Genomic DNA, 21406 nt, shown 5'->3' on the forward strand with positions numbered 1-21406 from the left:
CTCTTGATATAGCACATACCCTCTAATCCAGGCATCATCCTGGTAAACCTCTTCTGCCCCCTATCCAAAGCCTCAATGTCCTTTATAATGGGGCAACCAGAACTGTATGCAATCCTCCAGATGTGGCCTAACTAGAGTTTTATAAAGGTGAAACATAATCTCCTGACTTTTGAACTCAATGCCTCATCTAGTAAAGGCAAGCATGCCAAATGTCTCCTTAACCATCATATCAACCTGTGTAGCCACTTTCAGTGAGCTATGAATTTGGACCCCAAGATCCCTCTGCTCATCAACATTGTTAAGGGTCTTGCCCGTCTAGTTACATTTGACCTGCCAAGTTGCAACACTTCACATTTGGCTGGGTTAAACTCCATCTGTCATTTCTCCACACAGATCTGCAACTGATCTATATCCCACTATATATTTTTGCCAGTCATCTCTGCTATTCATAATACCACCAATCTTTATATCATCTGCAAATTTACCAACCCGGCCATCTACGTTTTCATCCAGATCATTTATATACATCACAAACAGCAGAGGTCCCAGTGGAGATCCATGCAGAACACCATATCATAAGCTCCAGCTAGAACAATTCCCTTTGACCATCACCTTCTCTCTTCCATGGACAAGCTAGTTCTGAACCCAAGTGGCTAATTCACCTTGCATCTTAATCTTCTGGATGAACTGCCCCAAGGTTCCAGCACTCTCTTCACTTGCTTCTCTTAATAACCTGGGGTTTTCCCCATCAGGCCTCGGGGACCTGTCCACCTTAATGCTCTTTAAGAAACCCAACCTATCCACATCCTTTACTTAGAAATACCCTAGCATATTAATACTCTTGCCACTGATCTCCCTATCCTCCATGTCCTACTCCTTGGTAAATACTGATGTAAAATACTCATTAAGATCCTCACCCATATCCTCCACCTCCAAGCAAATGTCCCCCCCCCCCCTTATCCTTACCCTCTCCATAGTTATCCTCTTGCTCCTGATTTATGTATAGAATGCCTTGGGATTCTCTTTAATCCTACTTGCCGAGGGCTTTTCATGGTCCATCCTGGCTTTCCTAATTCCCTTCATGAGTTCTTTTCTGGATTCTTCATAATCCTTATGTGCTCTGCTTGATACTGGCCTCTTAAGCTTTACATACTTCTCCTTTCCTTCTTGACTAAATTCATCACCTCCCTTAACATCCAAGGTTCTCTTACCTTGCCATGCTCGTCCTTCCTTCTCACTGGAGCTTACCTGTTCTGTACTCTGTGCAGTTGGTCTTTAAACGCCTTCCACGTGTCAAATGTGGACTTGCCCAAAAACAGCTGTTCCCAGTTACCTCTCCCTAGTTTCAGCCTAATGCTCTTGTAACTTGCCCTGCTCGAGTCCAATATTCTCCTGCAATGTCTATGTCATTATCTATAGCACCCTTAGGCTTAATGAGTTATGGTCTTTGTTCCCTAACTGCTGACCCATTTCCCAGCACCAGATCCCTTCCCTTCCTTTTGCTGGACTACCTACATATTGATTTAAGAAACCCTCCTGGATGCACCAAACAAACTTTACCCCATTTAAAACCACTTGCACTCAGAAGTTCCCAGTTTATATTAGGGAAGTTGAAGTCCCCCATAACAACAATCCTATTGTCTTTACACAGATATGCCTGAATATCTGTTCCTCAATGTCCCTGTGGCTTTTGGGGGTTCAACCCCTGTGGTAAACTATGTATACCTGTCTGGACACGCCCCCCACCTTGCTGACTGCTCCTGTGGCTCCTCCCACAGACCCCTGTATATAAAGGCGATTGGAGGCACTGCTCCTCCCTCAGTCTCGACATGGTCGTGGTCCCTTTTTCGCTGTTAATAAAAGCCTATTGTTCACTTCCAGTCTCCTAGAGTTATTGATGGTGCATCAACCCCCATCAGAGTGACTGCACCCTTCCTATTCTTGAGTTCTACCATATATATTCAATGGACAAGTCCTCTCTGTATTGTCCCTGATTAGTAGTGCAACACCCCCACCCCTTTTGCTTCTTTCTCAATCTTTTCTAAAACATCGAAACCCTGTAAAATGAAGCGCCCATTCCCGTCCCACTCTCACCAAGTCTCTGTAATGACCGCAACATCATAGCTCCACGTACTGATCATGATTTAAGTTCATCACCATAATGCACCTAGCATTAAAATACACATGCTTCAAACTATCTGTCCTTTCATATCTATTAATTTGCTCCTGTCCATTTTTACTGGCCCAGCCATCCCTCCATTGTCTGACAGTGCTCTGGTTCCCAACCCCCTGCCAAACTAGTTTCAACCATCTCAAGCAGCCCTAGCATACCTCCTGGCCTGGATGTTGGTTCACTTCCAGTTTACATGCAACCCATTACTCTTGTACAGGTCACCCCTGCACCAGAAGAAGTTTCAATGATTGAAGAACCTGAAACCCTGCCCCCTGCACCAGTTCCTCAGCCACTCATTCATTGGTACTATAATCCTATTTCTGCCATGACACTGGGAGTACTCCAGAGTTTATACCTTGGAGGTCCTGCTCTTCAGCTTGTTTCCTAACTCCCTATACTCTGTACCTCTTCCCCCTTTCTATCCATGTCATTGGTGCCAATGTGCACCACCACTTCTGGCTGCTCATCCTCCCCCTTGAAAATAGTCTGCAGTCACTCTAAGGCATCCTGTAACCTGGCACCTGGGAGGCAACACACTGTCCTGGCTTCTCCTTCTCAGCCACAGAATCCCCTGAACTATCGAGTCTCCTATCACTATTGCTCTGCCTGTCCTTACCCTTCCCTGTTGAGCCTCAGAGCTGACCACAGTACCATTGGCCTGAGTCCTGCTGCTCTGCCCTAATACCCCTCAGCAGTATGCAAAAGCATATACTTGTTGCTGAGGGGAATGGCAATGGGGGAGCCGTGCACTGACTGCTTAGCCCCCTTCGACTGGTGGTCACCCACCTACTACCTGAAGTCTCGTGAAAGCTTTATCTATGAGGTATTCAGCATCTCAGATGGCTCCAGCTCCAGTTCCTTGGCCTTATCAGCCAGGAGCTGAAGTTGGGTGCACTCTCTGCAGATATAGTTATCAGGAAGATTGTCAGCTACCCTGAAATCCCACATTTTACAGGAGCATTCCACCACCTTAACCATTCTGCCTATACTTGAACTAAGGACTAAGGATTTACAGACAATATTTTAAAAAGTCTCATCTGTTCTTACCCGTGCCTTCTCCCTTTTGAGTTTTGCACTCACCTAAGTCACTTTCTCAGCCTTTTCTTACAGAGCTTGGGCTCCAACTTCTCAAGCCCAAGTTCCACAAAGAAAACAATTCAGCATCCTTCGTCTCCACCCGTTCAGAATCAAGTTTGTTATCACCGGCATGTGTCGTGAAATTTGTTCATTTCTCGCCAAAGCCTGACCACTCTAACACTGCTCCACTCCAGCATTGGCAGCTTCACTTGCACCTCCCTGCTTTTTATTGACTAAGATAAAACTTACTCCTGGTGAAACTTGTTCTTTTCAAATGGCCCCTGCCCGGCAACAATGTCTCTCTTCCACTTGCTAATTCAAGTAATAACTCCTTTCCAATCAGATTCATTATTTTCAAATGGCTCTCCCCCCACCCACCTTGCAATGATGTTGGTCTCTCCCTCACTAATTCAAAGAATGATTCACTCCTGATGAGACCTATTCTTTTCAAATGGCTCCCACCCTGCAACAATGCCTCTTTCTCACTTGCTACTTCAAAGAAATTGTTCTGACATGTGGACTATCTATCACAGGTACCTTGAGGCTCCAAGGGGTTAAGAAAAATTCCATTCCTGTAAATTCCTCCAAGTCCTCTGGCAGAATAAGTAGACCAATATCAGCATTTGCACCCAGTACTGAGGCCACGGTGACAATTGGTTCTGAGGGGTAGGTCACATTGTTTGCAAGCTCAATACTAGACTCCAAAAATAGTCTCAACAGGTGGAAAACATTCAATAATGTTTTCAAAGCCAGGTCTGTGGAATCGAGGAGGACAATATCAATTGCTGTGTAGAAAATATGAAAAACTGTAGATCAAATAGATCAAAGACAAGGGGAATTGGTAGAACTAGTTGGGAATTCAGTGGAAAAATACTAAAGAATATTGTGGTCTCGAATGGACCTCTTGAAGCCAGAAAACTTTATTATACTTAAAACCTATCTTTGATTTAGATCCGGGAATTAATCATGAAATCAGTCAGTTTAGTTTTTCTGTATCAGCCTGGACATACTGCCAAATGGCTTCCTTCTGAACCCTGAATTTCTCTATTGGGTATTGGTTGTAGTTTCAGACTCATGAATTTGACCTTGGTGCTCATTTTGAAACTAGAAAATGCATTATACTTTCTACCCAAATTTCTTTTTAATCCCAAATGTGTCATTCAGAGAGCTATTAAATGTAACATAAAAGGAGATTGGTTTGGAACATCTATTCTTTATGTCTAGGGTCCAAGTAGTTCCATAGAAATTTCATTTATGCAATTTTATTTCTATAGATCTTAAAAGATTTTATTGTAACGTTAATTTCCTCACAACTTTGTAGAAGATCAAGGACTCTGAACTTAATGCCTTGCTTTATTACGATCCCAAGTTATCCTGACTCATCAAAGCAGCCCCGACAGTCTCTTGGTGCCTGACTGTGGTTTGATTAAAGCCTTTTTCATATCAAAGTAATCAAAATTATCCATTTATGGATCAATGACAATGGTTACTTTAATAAGAAAATATGAGAATTAACTAATGTGTCCAGGAGCATGATATAAAAATGTTTAGTATAGACAGTGTGAATTTAATTTCACTATTCTAGAAACATTTCGAGTTCCTACCGTGAATGTTTCTTGAATACAAGTCCAGATGGGACAAATTTTCTCCCTCAAATAATTTACCAGGTGCACTGAAAAGCCAAGCGTCAGTTTATTTCCCTACTTTCCTTATTCCCTTCTCTGAGGTGGGGTTGTGCAGGAAAACTGTTTCTAAGGAAGCTTTTTGCTACTCGATATTGTGGATTTTATGTTGGTTTCCTTTTCATTGGGAATATTACAGCAAGGTAGTAAATGTGGAATCCTGGAAAGATGCCTGTAAGAAAGAAACAACATTTTAAGGGAAGTTTTTCTTAATAACTTATTCAGCATCTTCAATAACTTCTGGCCACGGTAAGAATTTGAGACCATGTTCTAGCTCTGCAAAGCTAACCATCTCAGAGTGCAACAAGGAGCAAAGAAGCCAAAGGACCTTCTTGAGCTACTTTCCACCACTCCTCCGTGTTTATTAAAGGCATCTGGTATCATAATATTACAATATACTCATCTAGCAGTTGTCAATAAAAGACAAAGTTCATAAGTATTTACGAGGGGTGATTGATAAGTTCTTGGCCTAAGGTAGAAGGAGAAAGTTTGAAGTTAATAACTCATCAGGGGTGATTGATAAGTTCATGGCCTAAGGTAGATAGGCATCCGTTAGTCTCGTGATACCATGGATTTGCGCTTTGGAAGGTTTCCAGGCGCAGGCCTGGGCAGGGTTGTATGGGAAACCGGCAGTTGCCCATGGGTGCAAGCTTTCCCCTCTCCACGCCACCGAAGTTGTCCAAGGGAAGGGCACTAGGACCCATGCAGCTTGGCACCGGTGTTGTCGCAGAGCAATGTGTTGTTAAGTGCCTTGCTCAAGGACACAAACACGCTGCCTCAGATGAGGCTCGAACCAGTGACCTTCAGATCACTAGACCGATGCCTTATCCACTAGGCCACGTGCCTAAGGTAGAAGGAGATGAGTTATTAACTTCAAACTTTCTGCATAATCACTCTAAGAGTTGAACTGCATGTGCATGTAACGAGAGCTGTATAACTCATCTCCTTCTAACTTAGGCCACAAACTTATCAATCACCACTGCTGTGGACACTTTCTGGAGGTCCAAGATCCATTATGCTCTATGATCGCTGGACTAAGTGTGTAAATGTAGGAAGGGACTATGTTGAAAAATAAATGTGCTAGGTTTTCTAAAATTGATTCCTTCCTCCTTAGGCCACGAACTTATCAATCACTCCTCGTATATCTAAACCTCATGAACTAAATTAACCAGAAACACACACTGCACCAGAGTATTAATCCCTCAAGATTATGGAAATCAAATTTGAGCACATTTCATTATGAATTGTTTACTCTTGTGTAATTAATGACCAGCTTTGTTAGAATGCTAGGTTACCCGGTTCCGTCAGGGTAACTCTGTGTTCTTGTGGCTTGATAAAGTGTGTTCACAACAATTTAATGCAAAGAAAGTCTACTTTAATGGAAAATAACTAGTATTAATTAATACGTCTTGGAAGCCTGAGATGTCTTTCCTCTCTCAGTCATGACCAGCAGTATTCTTTACAAGGGGCACAAATACCACCGAATAATGTATATTTCTGTAACTGCAGAAATGTGCAATTTCAAACATACAAAAGTTGTACGTAAAAGTAATTTTTATTGGCATTTCACAGCCACAAATTATTCTGTTAATGAAATACATTTGATAGACAAAATAACAAAATATTCTTTAAATAGTAAAATAATAGTAATTGATGTAGAGCAAGACTCCTGTAGGTTGAATCATAAAACACAAGCATTTCAGAAAGCAAGTGTTTAACTTCAAAAGGATTAGATTATGTGTCAAATTCTCTTATAACTCACTCTGTGAACATGCATATAGCCCTAGATTCTGTGCATGCATGTTCCAAGTACGGGTTTCAACAAAATCCAGTGTTGCTTTGGAAACATTGGATCATAGACTTGCAAGTTTGACTTGTGAGATGATGGGGTTGCCTTATGAAGAGAGATTCAGCAAGACCAGACTTAGACTGAAAGGAAATCTCATTGGAACTTCTTGTGTACACCATCAGTCATGGATTTTTTTTCATTGGCGGCTATAATATAGTGGTTACTTGGTGATACAAGGACTTGCAGTCAGCAAGATTACCAGGGCCACAACTTAGACATTCCTACTCTTCCTTTGCCTCAGGGATAGAGAGAATTGATGCTGAGAGGGGATGAGAGGGTCAAACCAAGGAGGGTCAGACATTTAGGAATGAAGTGAAGAGAAATTCTTTACTTGGAGTGCTGTACAAGCTTTGGATACTGTAGGCCAAGGTCTCTAAGTGGTTGTTACATAAATTTAAGACATGTAGATCTTATACACAAAGAATCCAGGGGATTAGGAAGGAATGTGGATTGGAGGAATACATCATATTGAATAGGAGAGTAGGCTGATGGGGCCACACAGCCTTCATCTGTGCTGTTCTGTGATTTTTCATGTTACAGAAGTATCATTGTTAAATAGACCACAGAGGAATAAATGCTACAAGGAAAAATTACTTCATAAAGAAATCTGACAACTGCAATTTAACTTACCCTTTTATATTTTCTGGGGGGATTATATTTCCATGGATGTCAATTGGGGGCATTCTGTTTTCACTCTTTATCTTTAACTTCCTATAATGTTCCTGCTCTTTTTCCAACAAGGTAATTGTTCTTTCCTTCCCCTGTAAATCAATGTACAGGTTGCCACAGGAAAGAAATCGCAACCAATTGTTCTCCCTCATTCTTGAAGGAGGTGGAATGGATATTGGATATAGTGAAGCAATCAGTTTAGGAAAATGTCTTTGGTCAATATTCGCATGATGTTCAAGATTTTGGGAGACGTAACATCTCCAGGTATTACTGTTGTACTCTCTGTCTGTCCGTTCAGGGAAGATGGGAGCAAAGCTTCCGATATCTAGCCAACCTTGATAGCTCGGTGAGGGACAGTTGCCCTGCAGAGAAGCATTCAACCTCCGCGAGAACTCAGCTACCACATCTTTGTGTGGAGGTGAATGCAATGCGAGTCTTTGCTCTGCCCTGGGGTAAAATCCAGTCAATTTTGCATGCTTATCTGGAAATAGATGTTCTCTCTCTGCACGCGTAGGCAGTTTTGCATTTGATGTCGAATACTTGTCACGTGGCTCCCAGGAAGGCTGGATCTGTAACATTTGGAAAGAACTCTGGTCAGAGTGGGGTAAAAGAATAAAGTGACATTTGGCTGGGAGCTCAAGTCATGCCTTGTCTCTTCCATTTCGCTGCTCGGTCTGCCTTGTCCTGAAGGCATCTTCAACTCATGGCCTGGCAGAGTAAAAAGGACTTTGACCAAAGGAAAATGAACAAGCTGACTAGGTGAAGTTAACTATCAGCAACCTTAGGGGGGGAAAAACCTTTTGGCATAGTAGTAAATGGCAATCGTATTGGTGCACATTTAACATTATACACTGTCCATTTAGTCTAGGGCAGATAGACCATCATACTCAAGCTAGTTTACTCTGGGCACATAAACCATCATACACTGTCCACTGTTTACACCAGGTCACATATGCCACCAGTCACGAGCACTGGTAACAGTGGTGCACGTCATCTGGTTAATTATTAAGACCTATTCGCTTAACCTACATTTTATTCTTGATTTTAATTAAGCATGGTCAGTGCCCATTGCTGAAGGTTGCTGTTCATTTGTTCAGCCTTTCTGCAAGGTAACACAGTAGAAATAAAAATTACCCTATAATTTGGAAGGCATTTATAAAGCTTCTCTTTTGCCTTTTGCCCCTCCCTCTCTCTTATTCCGGTATAGATTGCTTTCATTTCCTCTCTGCATTATGTTTCCTTGTAACTTTCATCAGGGCCTGTTTCCCGATTGCTAAAAATGGCAGCAGTGTGTTGCTTAGTGACCCGGAGATGTGTGATGTCACAGAGTGATGTTACTCATCACTGCTCAGAGAGTGTCAGAGGTGAGCAAACATGTACAATTCCTCTTTGATGCTTCCAGAACATGAGCAGGGATGATAACTTGCTAAGCTGAATTTCATTCCTATTCCTTCACTTCTAGACAAGGCAGAGTCCTAGTGCAATTTCCTCTGCCTGGTGCTATCAGAATCACATCAGAAGTAAATGGATTTTTTAAATTGTCAAGAGGCCCTTAAAAATACAAGGCAAGTATGACACTGGGTTCATTTAAAACCAGCATTCTGAAGACTAGTCTTTAAAGCCAAAGTGAAATGCAAAGGAGCCTAACCTAAACTTTGTACTTCCATTGGAAGCACCATTACTGCAGCTGTCTGGATATATTAAATTCTACAACTTCAGATAATTGCTTTATATCAAAACTGAGCTGTACATGTATAATAATTGATTTGGCTTTTCCATTACCTCTATAGCTCTGCATTTCCACAACTTTTATGTTAATTTGTGTTCACATTCTTTAACTCTCATTTCATAGCTTTCATGATTTTTCTCTTGCTCTGACTTAATTCAACAAGTCATTTACACCTTATTCCCACAGCAATCCTAGGCTCACCTTCGAGGTGTTCCCTCTGTCCTATCCATCCCTCCCTACCCGTTTTTGCAACTTAAAACAAAACTAGTATCTCCCTTTCCATGTTCTGACAATGGATCTTCAACCCAAAATATTACCTCTGTTCCTCTTCCTACAGACCTACTGAGATGTTGTTCCTTCTCGTGCCTTTGTGGTGTATTGGACAGCAACCGTTTCTTTAGCATTTTTCTCTGTTTTTACAAGGTCGAGTTGCTGGCTTGATGCTCAACCCAGCATGGATGGAAAGCGTGCAAGGAGCTGGCTGCGATCACTCGCCTTGAAGTCTGGTGTGGTTGCCTCTACACCGGCAGCGGGCCTACTGAGTGTTTGCAGCATCTTCTGTTTCTATTACTCATTGGTATTTTTATTTCAAGTTTCTTAATTTTAGTTCATTGTTTGGAGTGAATTTCTCCCCACAAATAGCAGAAGGTTGAAAATAGGAACAGCTTTATGTTTGGAAAGAAAAGCGAAGACTCCTTAATACAATTAGGGTAAATTATTTTTATTGCCATTCAATTACTGTACAGCAGTTTATTCACCAATTATAGGATTGTTAGCACATCCAATGTCACAATGAACTGCTTATACTTCTATAAGAAGCCCAGGGCACAGACTGTGTTCTTTCTATTAAGGTGCATTGACTGAGCCTGGATTATATACAAGTAATATAACATGGAATATTTACAAAGACTGCATTGGAAAACACTGTATAGTTCATAATTTACAACTATTGTTGCTGTTGCATGATCTGTTGACCCAGTTGTGGGAATGTTTGACCAAAATTATTGATATTGCATATTCTGGTCTGCACTTACAGAAAGAAAGGAGTTACAGTAGTTCACTGATATTTTGGGATGCAAAGTGGGAACAGATTACAATTATTTTTAAAATGCGCACACACACACACACACTCACATGCATCTACTGTTCAATGTGATCCTTAGATAAATGGACACTTTCAATTAGTTAACCACTGATATCAGTGCATATACCTTGATCACATACATAGGTACTCAAAGGAAAAATGTAACCAATAGTGTTGCTGACTGGTTGATACAAACGATAACACAATCTTAAAATGGTTTTGATCCTGATATCACTGTCTTGATCAACTACAAAATCAAAACTTAACTATCCTGTGTTATGGACTCCCTCGTCACGTGGAGAGAAAAAAAAATGCATATGTGAAAGACTTTCCCATCAAAAAATTATTTCTAAAAGGATATTTTTAAATTGAATAACCTTAGCAATATACAGCTTTCAATCAGGTGTCCCATTAAATTAAGAAAATACTCTAGATACATACAACATGCTGCTTGTTTGCAATGTGCATACTTTGCACTGCTACAATGAAACTTTTGTATAAATGTCTAATTTTGGAAAAAGATTTTCTGGTGCACAATACTGGGAAACATCCAAGATCTGTAAACAGTGATCAATATGCAGTGAACATGCAGAAAAGAAATTCAGCTTAGTGATGAGATTTGCAGGGCTCTCTCTCTCTCTCTTATATATAAAAGCCTTCCTTGGAAATGAATAAAGATGAAAACTTAAAGGGAAGAAATAAGCAATGTCAAGAAGCAGGTGCTTAGCTTAACATTTGAACCAAAGAATAGAATACCACATGAAGTGCAAGGCGGGGCAATGCCAGGGGCTGAAGAAGATCGGTGCTTTAATTTTACTCAAGAAATAGCAAGGGCGGCCAGGAGACAGGTGGTATTAAAATAGAATGTAATCCATAAAGAGCAGGAATCAATAAGTTTGGTGGGTTTGGACTGCATGTTGTCAAATGCATTAAGCATGAAAAGGGCTGCTGTCTTGAAAGTACAAACTGTCACACTGTAGTCGTAATAACAAGTACCAGGATCTAAGGAAGGGAGACATTGCTGGCCGTATTTTATAATGGTGAGAAAGAAGGAAGATTATGAATGAAGTGGGTACATTGATCAAGGTAAATAGGCTGAGTTTTGAAAAGTGATGACCAATAAAATTTTCTAATAAACAGTGAAAGATTGGTTTGAAAGGCGGTGCCAAAAAGGAACATCTTCCTTGAATTGGCATGGTCGATGTATTAAGTTAAAATTTTTGCATCATTCTTCACTAAGCAGGATGTTGTCAATTGACCAAAAAAAAACTTTAAATTGAATCCAAATATTCAAAATGCAATTTCTTAAAAGGCTGGAAGACACAAAATTACCTGGTCCAAATCCTAGTTTGCTGAGGAAAATAGGGAGGTGTAAATGGCAGATACTCTGACCACATCATTCAATTCTCCTTGGATATGGGAACAGTGCTTGTGGATGAGAGGATGCAAATGTTAAAAAAGGGATAAATCTATATGACAGATAGTCTGGAGAACATAATCTAATTTATCTGATTAAACAGATTAATTACCGACAGCCAACATAGATAATGAAAAGCAAGTCACACCTGATAAACGTGATTGGAATCATTCAATCAATTAGCAGAGACATTGATGAGTGTGCGAGTCTCCCTCTAAGACTTGCATTCGTGCACACAAATGTCAATCACTGAACTGGTTTATAAAATGATTTAGAAAAATCACAAGGCAGTTCCTCATGCTAAACGCATGTTAGAGGCCACAACAACAATCCAGGATGAGAAAATATTTGAATACTTCAGCTAAGATAAAGAATGTTCCATTTGGCAAGTGGGAGAGTAATGAGCCGTTGATCTCAAACGGAGGCCGCAAGTCAAGTCTCATAGAAAACCTTGACCTCAAATCCCTAGTACAACAATGCCATCTGTCTTCAGGGATACCTCGAGCTGCTCTTGTACAGTGCTTCATGGATTAATCTAAATTATTAACTATTAAAATGTTTAATAGTAAAATATTGTTCACATTCACCAGTTTAATCTGAACCAAATCACATATTTAAAACAGAACTTCAATGATGCATACTCAAGCCATAGTTTAAACGTTTATACAAGATCATTTATAAGCCAGGCACACGCAGTTCTCTTCTCCAATCAAGAAGGGATGATCTTGGTATTGGTGAGCAGATACCGAATAATCTGAAATGAAAATCTCACACACTTATTAAATTTTGCCTTCCTTCTCGAAAGAAACTATAAATTCAGCCGTCTAAAATAACGGAAAATCTGAAATCTGCACTGATCACCAGTCTAAGCTCAGAACATTAACATCAGGTGCTAAATGATGTCAAGGCTCTTTTGTTAATACTGTTAAAACAAAAGGGGCTGGAACTGAATGTAATCAGCTATTAACATCAGTCTCTGAGATACAGATAACTCACACAAACACTGATCAACTATGACTTGTCAGCATTATCTCAAATCTTACAAATCAGACATTAACCTTCAACTCAGAACTTCACCGAAACCAGGAAGGTCATTGCTCATCCTGCCTGAACCCTTTTTATTAAAAGGCTTCCATTCCCCTTATAAATTTCCGTTATATTTTAATAGTGTATTTACAAAACATTATATACAGAAGTTTGACATCCCCTGAGAGGCATCTAATATCCAGAACAACAGCAGTATCAATCAGAAAGTCTGGTGGACAGCTACAGAATGCAATGGTAGAAAAGTCACAAGGCCGTTTGAAAGTGGCCCGTGGTCCTGGTGTCTATAAAGGCAAAGCAGCATTAAACATATCACAATCATACATCAAAAATATTACTTTATGTGAACTGCTCCATGGACATTGCAAAAGATAGTACACAGGTAACAGTGAACAGTGATTAATCAAGTTACAGTAAGCACAGCCCAGATAGGAAAAGAACCAAGTATTTACAGATCAGGGCACTGGAATCCAAAGGTTTATCTATGAACCAACATTTTGCCCAAGAGTCTAGTAGAGGCTGATTTTTCTAAATTTTAAGCTGTTAATTGAACCAGCTTGAAGTTAATTATGAAGAAACTATTTAAACAGCAAGATCCTCTGCCCATCACAAACCTATTTATCTCAAATCTGGGATTAGTGTTGACAAGCTCATGTTTCCAAGTTCGTAGTCCTCCTCCTCGAGGCCCGTGAAGCTGATGTCCAGCAATATTTTACTGAGGCTGTCATTCAGGGTGTCTAAGACCAATCCTTCAGTCAGAGATCTGTTTATTGACGTGTTACCATTTACATTTACTTGAAGCCTTCGGCAACATTTGTCCTCCAGAAGTGGGGAGGCACTTGCGTCTGGCACAAGGTCCTTAACTGGAGAGTTTAATAGCTCACGCGGCGATTCAAAGAGAGCAAATTCCTTATAAGGTGTACTGCTAAGACTCAGGTAGCCTGTGTTATTCTGCAATGGTGTAAAGAAGGAACTAAGAGGTGTCCTCACAGGACTGAACTCAAATAAACTATCATCTTTTTTCAAAGGGGTCAATGCAATCTTCCAACCATTGGCCACAGTGACGGGAGAGCTTCTACTGGTGCTTTTACTGGGCGTGGAAGAAGCTGGCAGATCACGGGGCTTCTCCTTGATAGGCGTTTTGAAGTTATAATCCATGGCATTGCTGGAAACATTTGGGCATTGGTCCAGGTTTTGAGATTCGTGGAATGCTGACATATCTGATACGAGTCCCGAATCCAATCCAGTCTCTGCTACAGGCTCACTGACTTCTGGGAACAAGAGAACTGGCTCCTCCACAGGCTGGAGGACGTGCTTCTGCTTCCGCCTGGAGCTGCTCTCCTTGGACGCTTCACAGAGTTTTGCTGCTGCAGAACTTTCATGCACTTCACCCACGGGTGGAGTTGCCTGAACCAGGAGTGGAGTCTCAGAGTGCTTTAGTGAAGTCAAAGGTTGATTACAGCTCACCATATCATTTGTTACCTAAACATAATACAAATTAAATCAATTACTTCAGAAGCATTCATGCTGAAGGATAGCACTTGAACAATATCTTTAATGCAGAAATAAACTCACCAACACTCCATAGATGTGCAATCAGTCAAAAGTGAATAGAGAGTTAAATAGATAACCATCAGCTTGATTTTGTGGAAAGAAGAAAGCAGAGCAATGAGAGGGAATTTTGTTGGGCAGGGCTTGGGTGTGTGTGATGGTGCTTTAGTTAAGTTTAGCAAGAAGCCAAGCTACAGGCTGGATAAAGAGTCTAGCAGCAAAGAGGCAGTAAAGTGGGATTATTAAGAAGTAAATTTGAATTTTGTCATGCATATTTCACATACATGTATTGTCAGACAACTGCCCCACTGATGTGTGTGGTTAATGTTACCAGGAGGCAGCGTGCAACGATTGAAGATCTTTAATTCAAGAATGAGAGAACTGTGGCCAAAGAAGCCACTGCTGACTACATAGCCAAATCTAACTGATGCTCAAGCTAAAGAGCCAACTATTTGCTTTATTTTTTTACATTATATTGACAACATCAGAAACAGGCCAGAGTTTATGCTTCACATGAGTGTCTCTCACTAACAACCTCAAACACATACTTTAGATAGGTTTTGATTACTCACCTTGATCACATTATCTTTGAAAACCACTGTCCAACTTCTAATCTCCAATCCCTCTCCAGTCACTGGGAGTATTTTAGTCTCCCATCTTAGCTGGAACTTGATATCCTCCAGCTAGATTTCTTCATGTACTGTAGTACCAAAACTGCCATGATCAATATTGGCATCCAATGTGATTGTGAAAATGATGATCTATTTCCCTTTGCCTCTAATACATTTTGTAACCTTTAACTTGATTGGCTACTTCATCTTCCTCTCATGGATTTGATTGGGAGCATACTTGCCTGGTTCCATGCACACCTTATCCACATAAACAGCAATTGCCTCCTTTTGTGAACTTGCAAAGTTGAGTCTGCTGTCCCCCAGGACGTATCCATGGCATTTTCAATTTCTCAGCAGCAGTTTTCTCCAAAATTATCCAAAACCACAATAGTTTCCATAGACATACTGAGCACAGACAGGTCAACCTCACTAAAAACTCTCTCCACCACTCTATTATCTTCCTACTTATGTAACAGTACAAGACGAGCCCAAATTTTCCTTCCATTAAATACAGGAGCATGGAACCATTGTCTTGAACAGCCACACAAACTTACTGACTCCTTGATTGTTCCTGTTACTATTTTATATTGAACCAGACTATTCACAACCTGGATATCATATTTGACCCAGAAAGGAGATGCAAACTATAGACGATTTTGTCACCAAGATCAGCTATTTTAGCCTTCAAAAACTTCTTCCAAGTCTACTTCTGCATTAGCTCATGTGTTATTAATCCTTTGCCTCTAGACTATTCCTATGCAATCGTGATTGGTTTCTCTTGCTGCCTCCATAAACAAGGTCAAAATTATCCTGCCTATGACCCAATTCATACCAAGTCAAATTCATCAAATTACTTTAAACTTGCATCTCCTGGATAAGCAATATATTAATTCTAAACTATTATTGTCTTTGATCCTTTCATGACAATGAGTTGTCTATTTCTGTATCTCCTTCAGCATTAAAAACCCTGTATTATATCTACTTGCCTCTGATTGTAGCAAGACCTTGGATTCTAATTCCTTCCCTAAACCTTTCCACTTCCCTTCCCTTCTTTAAGATGCTTCTTAATCCCCTCTCTTGGTTCAAGGTTCTAACAATTTGCTCAACTAGCACCTGTCTGGCTCTGCTAGTCAATTTTTATTTAATGATGGACCCCACAAAGTGCCTTGGGATGTTTAGCTACAGTATATTAAAGAACACTATATTCCTTGATCTAGCTTTGACATATAATAGTAATATAAAAAGGTAATTAGTGGCAAGTTTTGAACCAGTTTATCTTTGTCTTTTAATAGACAAAAATATCAGTCTAGGTTTTCAACTTGAATGTTGGCTGATCCTCAAAGAAATGTTAGCCTTTTCTCTATATAACCATGCAAAAGCTCAGAAGCCTCAGCAACAAATTTCAAATTTTTTCTCAATTATTTGTCATTTTCAGTGACCTACAAAAGTTTGTACTGTCTGATAGGAGCTGCTGCACTCCTGCTGGGACTATAGCTGAGGAGTACAAACTTATAACGTAGAACAGTACAGCAGAGGAACAGGGTCTTCAGTCCACAATGTTGTGCCGAACTAATTAAGTTAGTAACTAAACTAATCTCTTCTGCCTACAGAATATCCCTGCCTTTCCTTTTCCCTCATATTCACGTGGCTATCCAGATGTCTTTTAACAATCCCTGATGTATCTGCCTCTACCGCCACCCCAGGCAGCACATTCCAGGCACCCACAACTCACTGTGTAAAAATCTTGCCCCTCACATCTCCTTTAAAGTTACCCCTTCACTTTAAATGCATGCCCTCCAGTGTTAAACATTTCAACCCTTGGAAAAAGATATTGTCTGTCTACTTTGTATATGGCTATGGCTCTCAAAAATCTTATACACCTCTATCAGATCTCCACTCAGCCTCCGCTGTTCCAGAGAAAATAACCCAAGTTTATCCAACCTCTTGATATAACACATGCCCTCTAATCTGGGAGCATCCTGGTAAACCTTTTCTGCACCCTCCTCAAAACCTTGATATCCTTCTTACAATGGGGGGAGGGGGGGGGGGCAATCAGAACTGTATATAAAACTCACGATGAGGCTTAACTAGAGTTTTATAAAGCTGCAACGTAACTTCCTGACTTTTGAACTCAATGCCTCAACTAATAAAGGCAAGCATGCCATGAGCCTTCTTAACCACCCCACCAACCTGTGCAGCCACTTCCCGGGAGCTGTGAACTTGGACCCCAAGATCCCTCTGCTCGCCATCACTTAAGGATCTTGCCCTTAACAGTGTACTGTCTCCATACACTTGACCTACCAAGGTGCAACTCTTCACATTTGGCTGAGCTAAACTCCATTTGCCTTTTCTCTGCCCGTATCTGCAATTGATGTCCTGTTGTATTTTTTACCATTTTTCTACACTACGCTCAACACCACCGATCTTTATATTATAGAACATAGAATAATACAGCACAGTACAGGCCCTTCGGCCCACAATGTTGTGCCGACCCTTAAACCCTGCCTCCCATATAACCCCCCCCCCCACCTTAAATTCTTCCATATACCTGTCTAGTAGTCTCTTAAATTTCACTAGTGTATCTGCCTCCACCACTGACTCAGGCAGTGCATTCCATGCACCAACTACTCTCTGAGTAAAAAACCTTCCTCTAATATCCCCCTTGAACTTCCCTCCCATTACCTTAAAGTCGTGTCCTTTTGTATTGAGCAGTGGTGACGAAATTACCAACCCACCCATCTATATTTTCATCCAGGTCATTTACACACATTATGAACAGCAGAGGTCCCTGTGGAACACCACTAATCACTGATCTCCAGCTAAAACAAGTCCCTCAATCGCTCCCCTCTGCCTTCCATGGGTAAGCCAGATCTAAATCCAAATGGCAATTCACCATTGATCCCATGCATCTTAATCTTCTGGATGAACCTGCCATGAGGAAACTTGTCTGACAGCTTACTAAAATCCATGTAGACAACATCCATAGCTCTTCCTTCATCAAACATCTTTGTCATTTTGTCAAAAAACTCGATCATCAGTAAAATACATCTTAGCCTGCAACAAACCAAGCTGATTCTCTTTAATTAGGCCATGGCTTTCCAAATTCTCACAAATCCTATCTCTAATAATTCTCTCTAGTAACTTCCTTACCACTGACATGAGACTCACCAGTCTGTAGTTAACAGGATTATCCCTGGTTCCCTTCATTGAATAATGAAACAATATTGGCCACTTGTCAGTCCTCTGGGACCTTGCCTGTGGCTAGAGAGGACACGAAAATATTGATCAAGGCCCCAAACTGTTACAGGGCAAGATCTGTGCCCAGGTCTGTATTATCGTACCAAGAAATAACTGCCTTTCGCTTTGTCTCCCCCTTATGGTAACAGTGGTTAAATGGTCAATAACCAGAGATTATAAACTAGCATACCTCAAGACTATCCAAAAACAGCTTTGGGCTAATTTGCAGAAAACAATTGATTGAAGTTACCCTGAATGTACTTGCACTCTATAGTTATAATTAACAAATAACTAGTTTGCCTGCAGGTGTATCCTCTGCTGAGTACCAAGATCCACCTTCCTTTTCATTTTAAAAATCAGGAAGAAATACAACACCTTCAGCTTGTTCTGTCTCGTAGGACTTGAATAAAAGAAGGAGAATTGTTGATTGAAAGGATTCAACTGAGGTGATATAATATAGAAGATTTACACAGTTTTAGCAATGTATAAATCCAAAACACCGTTTCAAGACAAAGAAAAGAACAGGGGCAAGGAGACAAAGAACCATTTTGCACAAACATGCAGCAAACACTTTAGGGTTCTCCTTTGAAGTTTGGGGTATATGTTCTAAAAAATTATTTCAGAAGCAGATGAAGTAATGGTTGGTTATGATGGCAGGGATGGGGGTTTGGGAAAGAGATTGAACATTATCTGTATGGTCCAAATTTCCTTACTTTCCTACTCAATTATAACTACCTTATGGTTACAGTGAAAAGGATGGAAACATTTGCTTTCAAGGACAATTGTGAGTTGAATGGTTGTTGTCAGAAGTTGAGGATATGTTATATTTATATTTATATGTTATATTTATTATTTATATTTAATTTTTTTTTCTATATTATGTATTTCATTGAACTGCTGCTGCTAAGTTAACAAATTTCACGACACATGCCATTTATAAACCTGATTCTGATTCTGTATGACTAAAATCAAAAGCTGCTTTCAAAACTCCAACGAGGGGGCAACATGAGTCTGATAGCTGTTTTTAAGAACAGAAAGCTATAATGATTATTCACTAACTAAAATAGTCCTTCAAGCAAGACTCTCACCCAACAATTTTGATAATATGATTAGAACTCCTGCAAATGTCAAATCTAAATCTCACAAAGTAGGGACGTCAGAAAATTAGTTTCATTGTCACATGAGAGTACATTTTTTAAATCTGTCCAAGGCCTTATGGCTAACAAAGAACTGTGCCAATTAGAAGTAGATGAATAAATCCACTACAACCAAAGTGAATACTATTCACTTGATAGTCTAAATGAAACCAACAGTACATTGAGGTGGATCTGTGTTCACGTTCAATGAGCTGTAGGGTTTCCTCTGGATACTAAACTCCTCATTGGGTTGGCACTTCACAGGAGGGTTGGGGTCAAAAGGACTATCTCTCACTAACAAGAAAACAGTTGCTGCTGTTCTTAACCACTATGAGCTTACTAATTACACACACTGGAAATCATGGTGGACAAGCCATTATTGTTGTTTGCACACCAGGATGAAAAAGCATAAGCCACTCTCTAATGTTAGTGAGCAAGGCCAGAAACCTTCAGAGATCAAGCAATATATCAGTCAAGGTTAGCCATTCCCAGAAGCATAATGTTCAAATACAGTTTTAGTACAGACAGAAATCGCTGGAATGGCTGTGAAATTACTTCTATTTTTGAGAGAGTTTAATGGTCCTATTAGCAGGATTCATAGCCGGGAATGTAGGCCTCTACAATATAGTAAACAGCAGTGAAGGAGGAGTTTTGATTCAGTTACTGCAATTTAAAGCCATACCCATACATAGCTTGAAATGCTGACAGTTTATAAATCAACAATGATCTCAAATTAGGAAGTGTATCAAAGGATCAAAGAAAAGCTTGCCTTTGGTGCAATCCGGACACGTTTGCGTTTCCTGGCCAACTCACTGCTCGTAGTGGAGGAAGGATGCCCCTGCGTTCCAGGCAGAGTTATCTGAGTCGATGACTGTAAGATTAAGGGAGAGGTGACCGGCAGCTGAATGGGCACCAGGTAGGAGTCCGTCCGAGGCAACAGGGGTTTCATTTTTCTCATATTCACTTCTGTGCAAAGAAAACACTTTATGCAGCAGTTTCATCACTTTGAAGCACAACTAAACATTTCCTCTCCCAGTCAGATAAATAACACTGACAGTAACTGAGCTACACAGTGTGATGACCGAGTCGGTTTAGCTGAAAGACACTGTAAAATTTAAGTAAGAACTCTCTCTATTTTGATGCTATATATATGTTGGGCCCTGCTTTACTACATTCTGTCCTACCCAAAGCTACCTCCACATTAAATACCCTCTACTCTATAGTAGAATCCAATGCCTTATGGACATAAATCTCTCCAAAGTTTTGTCAATAAACCTAGCAAATGCTGCTTTCAATACTACAATGGCTGGCCCCTTTTGACAATTGTAGAAGGCTTCAACAGTAGTTACTTGCTATTATACAAGCAAAGATGGTGTTATTGGCCTGTTGCGATGTGGTGTTTGAATAAGTAACGAGTGGCACACAGAAGTACTCCACTATGTATTTTCTTGCTGGTGTTCGTGCTTACTTCCTTGAAAATCAAACAAAGGGTGAACATGAAGAGCAGCATTCATTTATACCTTGGGGCTGTGAGTGCACACACCAGGGTGGGACTTACATGGTGAGGGGTAGGGTACTGAGAGGTGGGGTAGAACAGAAGGATCTGGGATTACAGATCAATGCTTTCTGGAAAGTGACTTCACAAATAGATAGGGTCGTAAAGAGAGCTTTTGGCACATTGGCTTTCATAAATGTAAGTACTGAGTCCAGGAGTTGGGATATTATGTTGAAGTTGTACAAAACATTGGTGAGGCTGAATTTGGAGTATCGTGCACAGTTCTGGTTACCTACCTATAGAAATCAATAAGATTGAAAGAGTGCAGAGAATATTTCTCTGGGGTGCCACAGTAACACAGCGGTTAGCACGATAATATTATAGCTTGGGGCATCAGAGTTCAGAGTTAAATGCAACATCATCTGTAAGGAGTCTGTGTGTCCATCCCATGGAATGTGTGCATTTCCTTTAAGTGCTCTGGTTTCCTCCCACGTTCCAAAGATGTACCAGCTAGTATGTTAATTGGTCATTGTAAATTGTCCTGTGATTAGGATAGGGTTAAAACAGGGGTTGCAGGGTGGCACAGCAAAAAATAAATGGAAGGGCCTATTCTGCACTAAATCCCAAAATACCTATGTATGTGTAACACTTA

The 21406-nt window shown here is 40.4% G+C and overlaps 2 protein-coding genes across 3 annotated transcripts in view; one reads left to right on the forward strand and one right to left on the reverse strand.

The window, feature by feature from the left end:
• Positions 1-21406, forward strand: part of LOC140734808 (uncharacterized) — a 65179-nt gene that overhangs the window by 10843 nt on the left and 32930 nt on the right. The gene's annotated exons all lie outside the window — the stretch shown is intronic.
• foxm1 (forkhead box M1) overlaps positions 9885-21406 on the reverse strand; it is a 33779-nt gene continuing 22257 nt past the window's right edge. The window contains exons 8-9 of the mRNA XM_073059356.1: positions 20029-20225; positions 9885-14206 (exon numbers count right to left, since the gene is read on the reverse strand). Coding sequence (XP_072915457.1) covers positions 13343-14206; positions 20029-20225 — 1061 coding nt within the window. The 3' untranslated portion in view covers positions 9885-13342. The remainder of the gene's footprint in view (positions 14207-20028; positions 20226-21406) is intronic.

The sequence above is a fragment of the Hemitrygon akajei genome, chromosome 10 (genome assembly GCF_048418815.1).
Source record: "Hemitrygon akajei chromosome 10, sHemAka1.3, whole genome shotgun sequence".
NCBI classification, from domain to species: Eukaryota; Metazoa; Chordata; class Chondrichthyes; order Myliobatiformes; family Dasyatidae; genus Hemitrygon; species Hemitrygon akajei.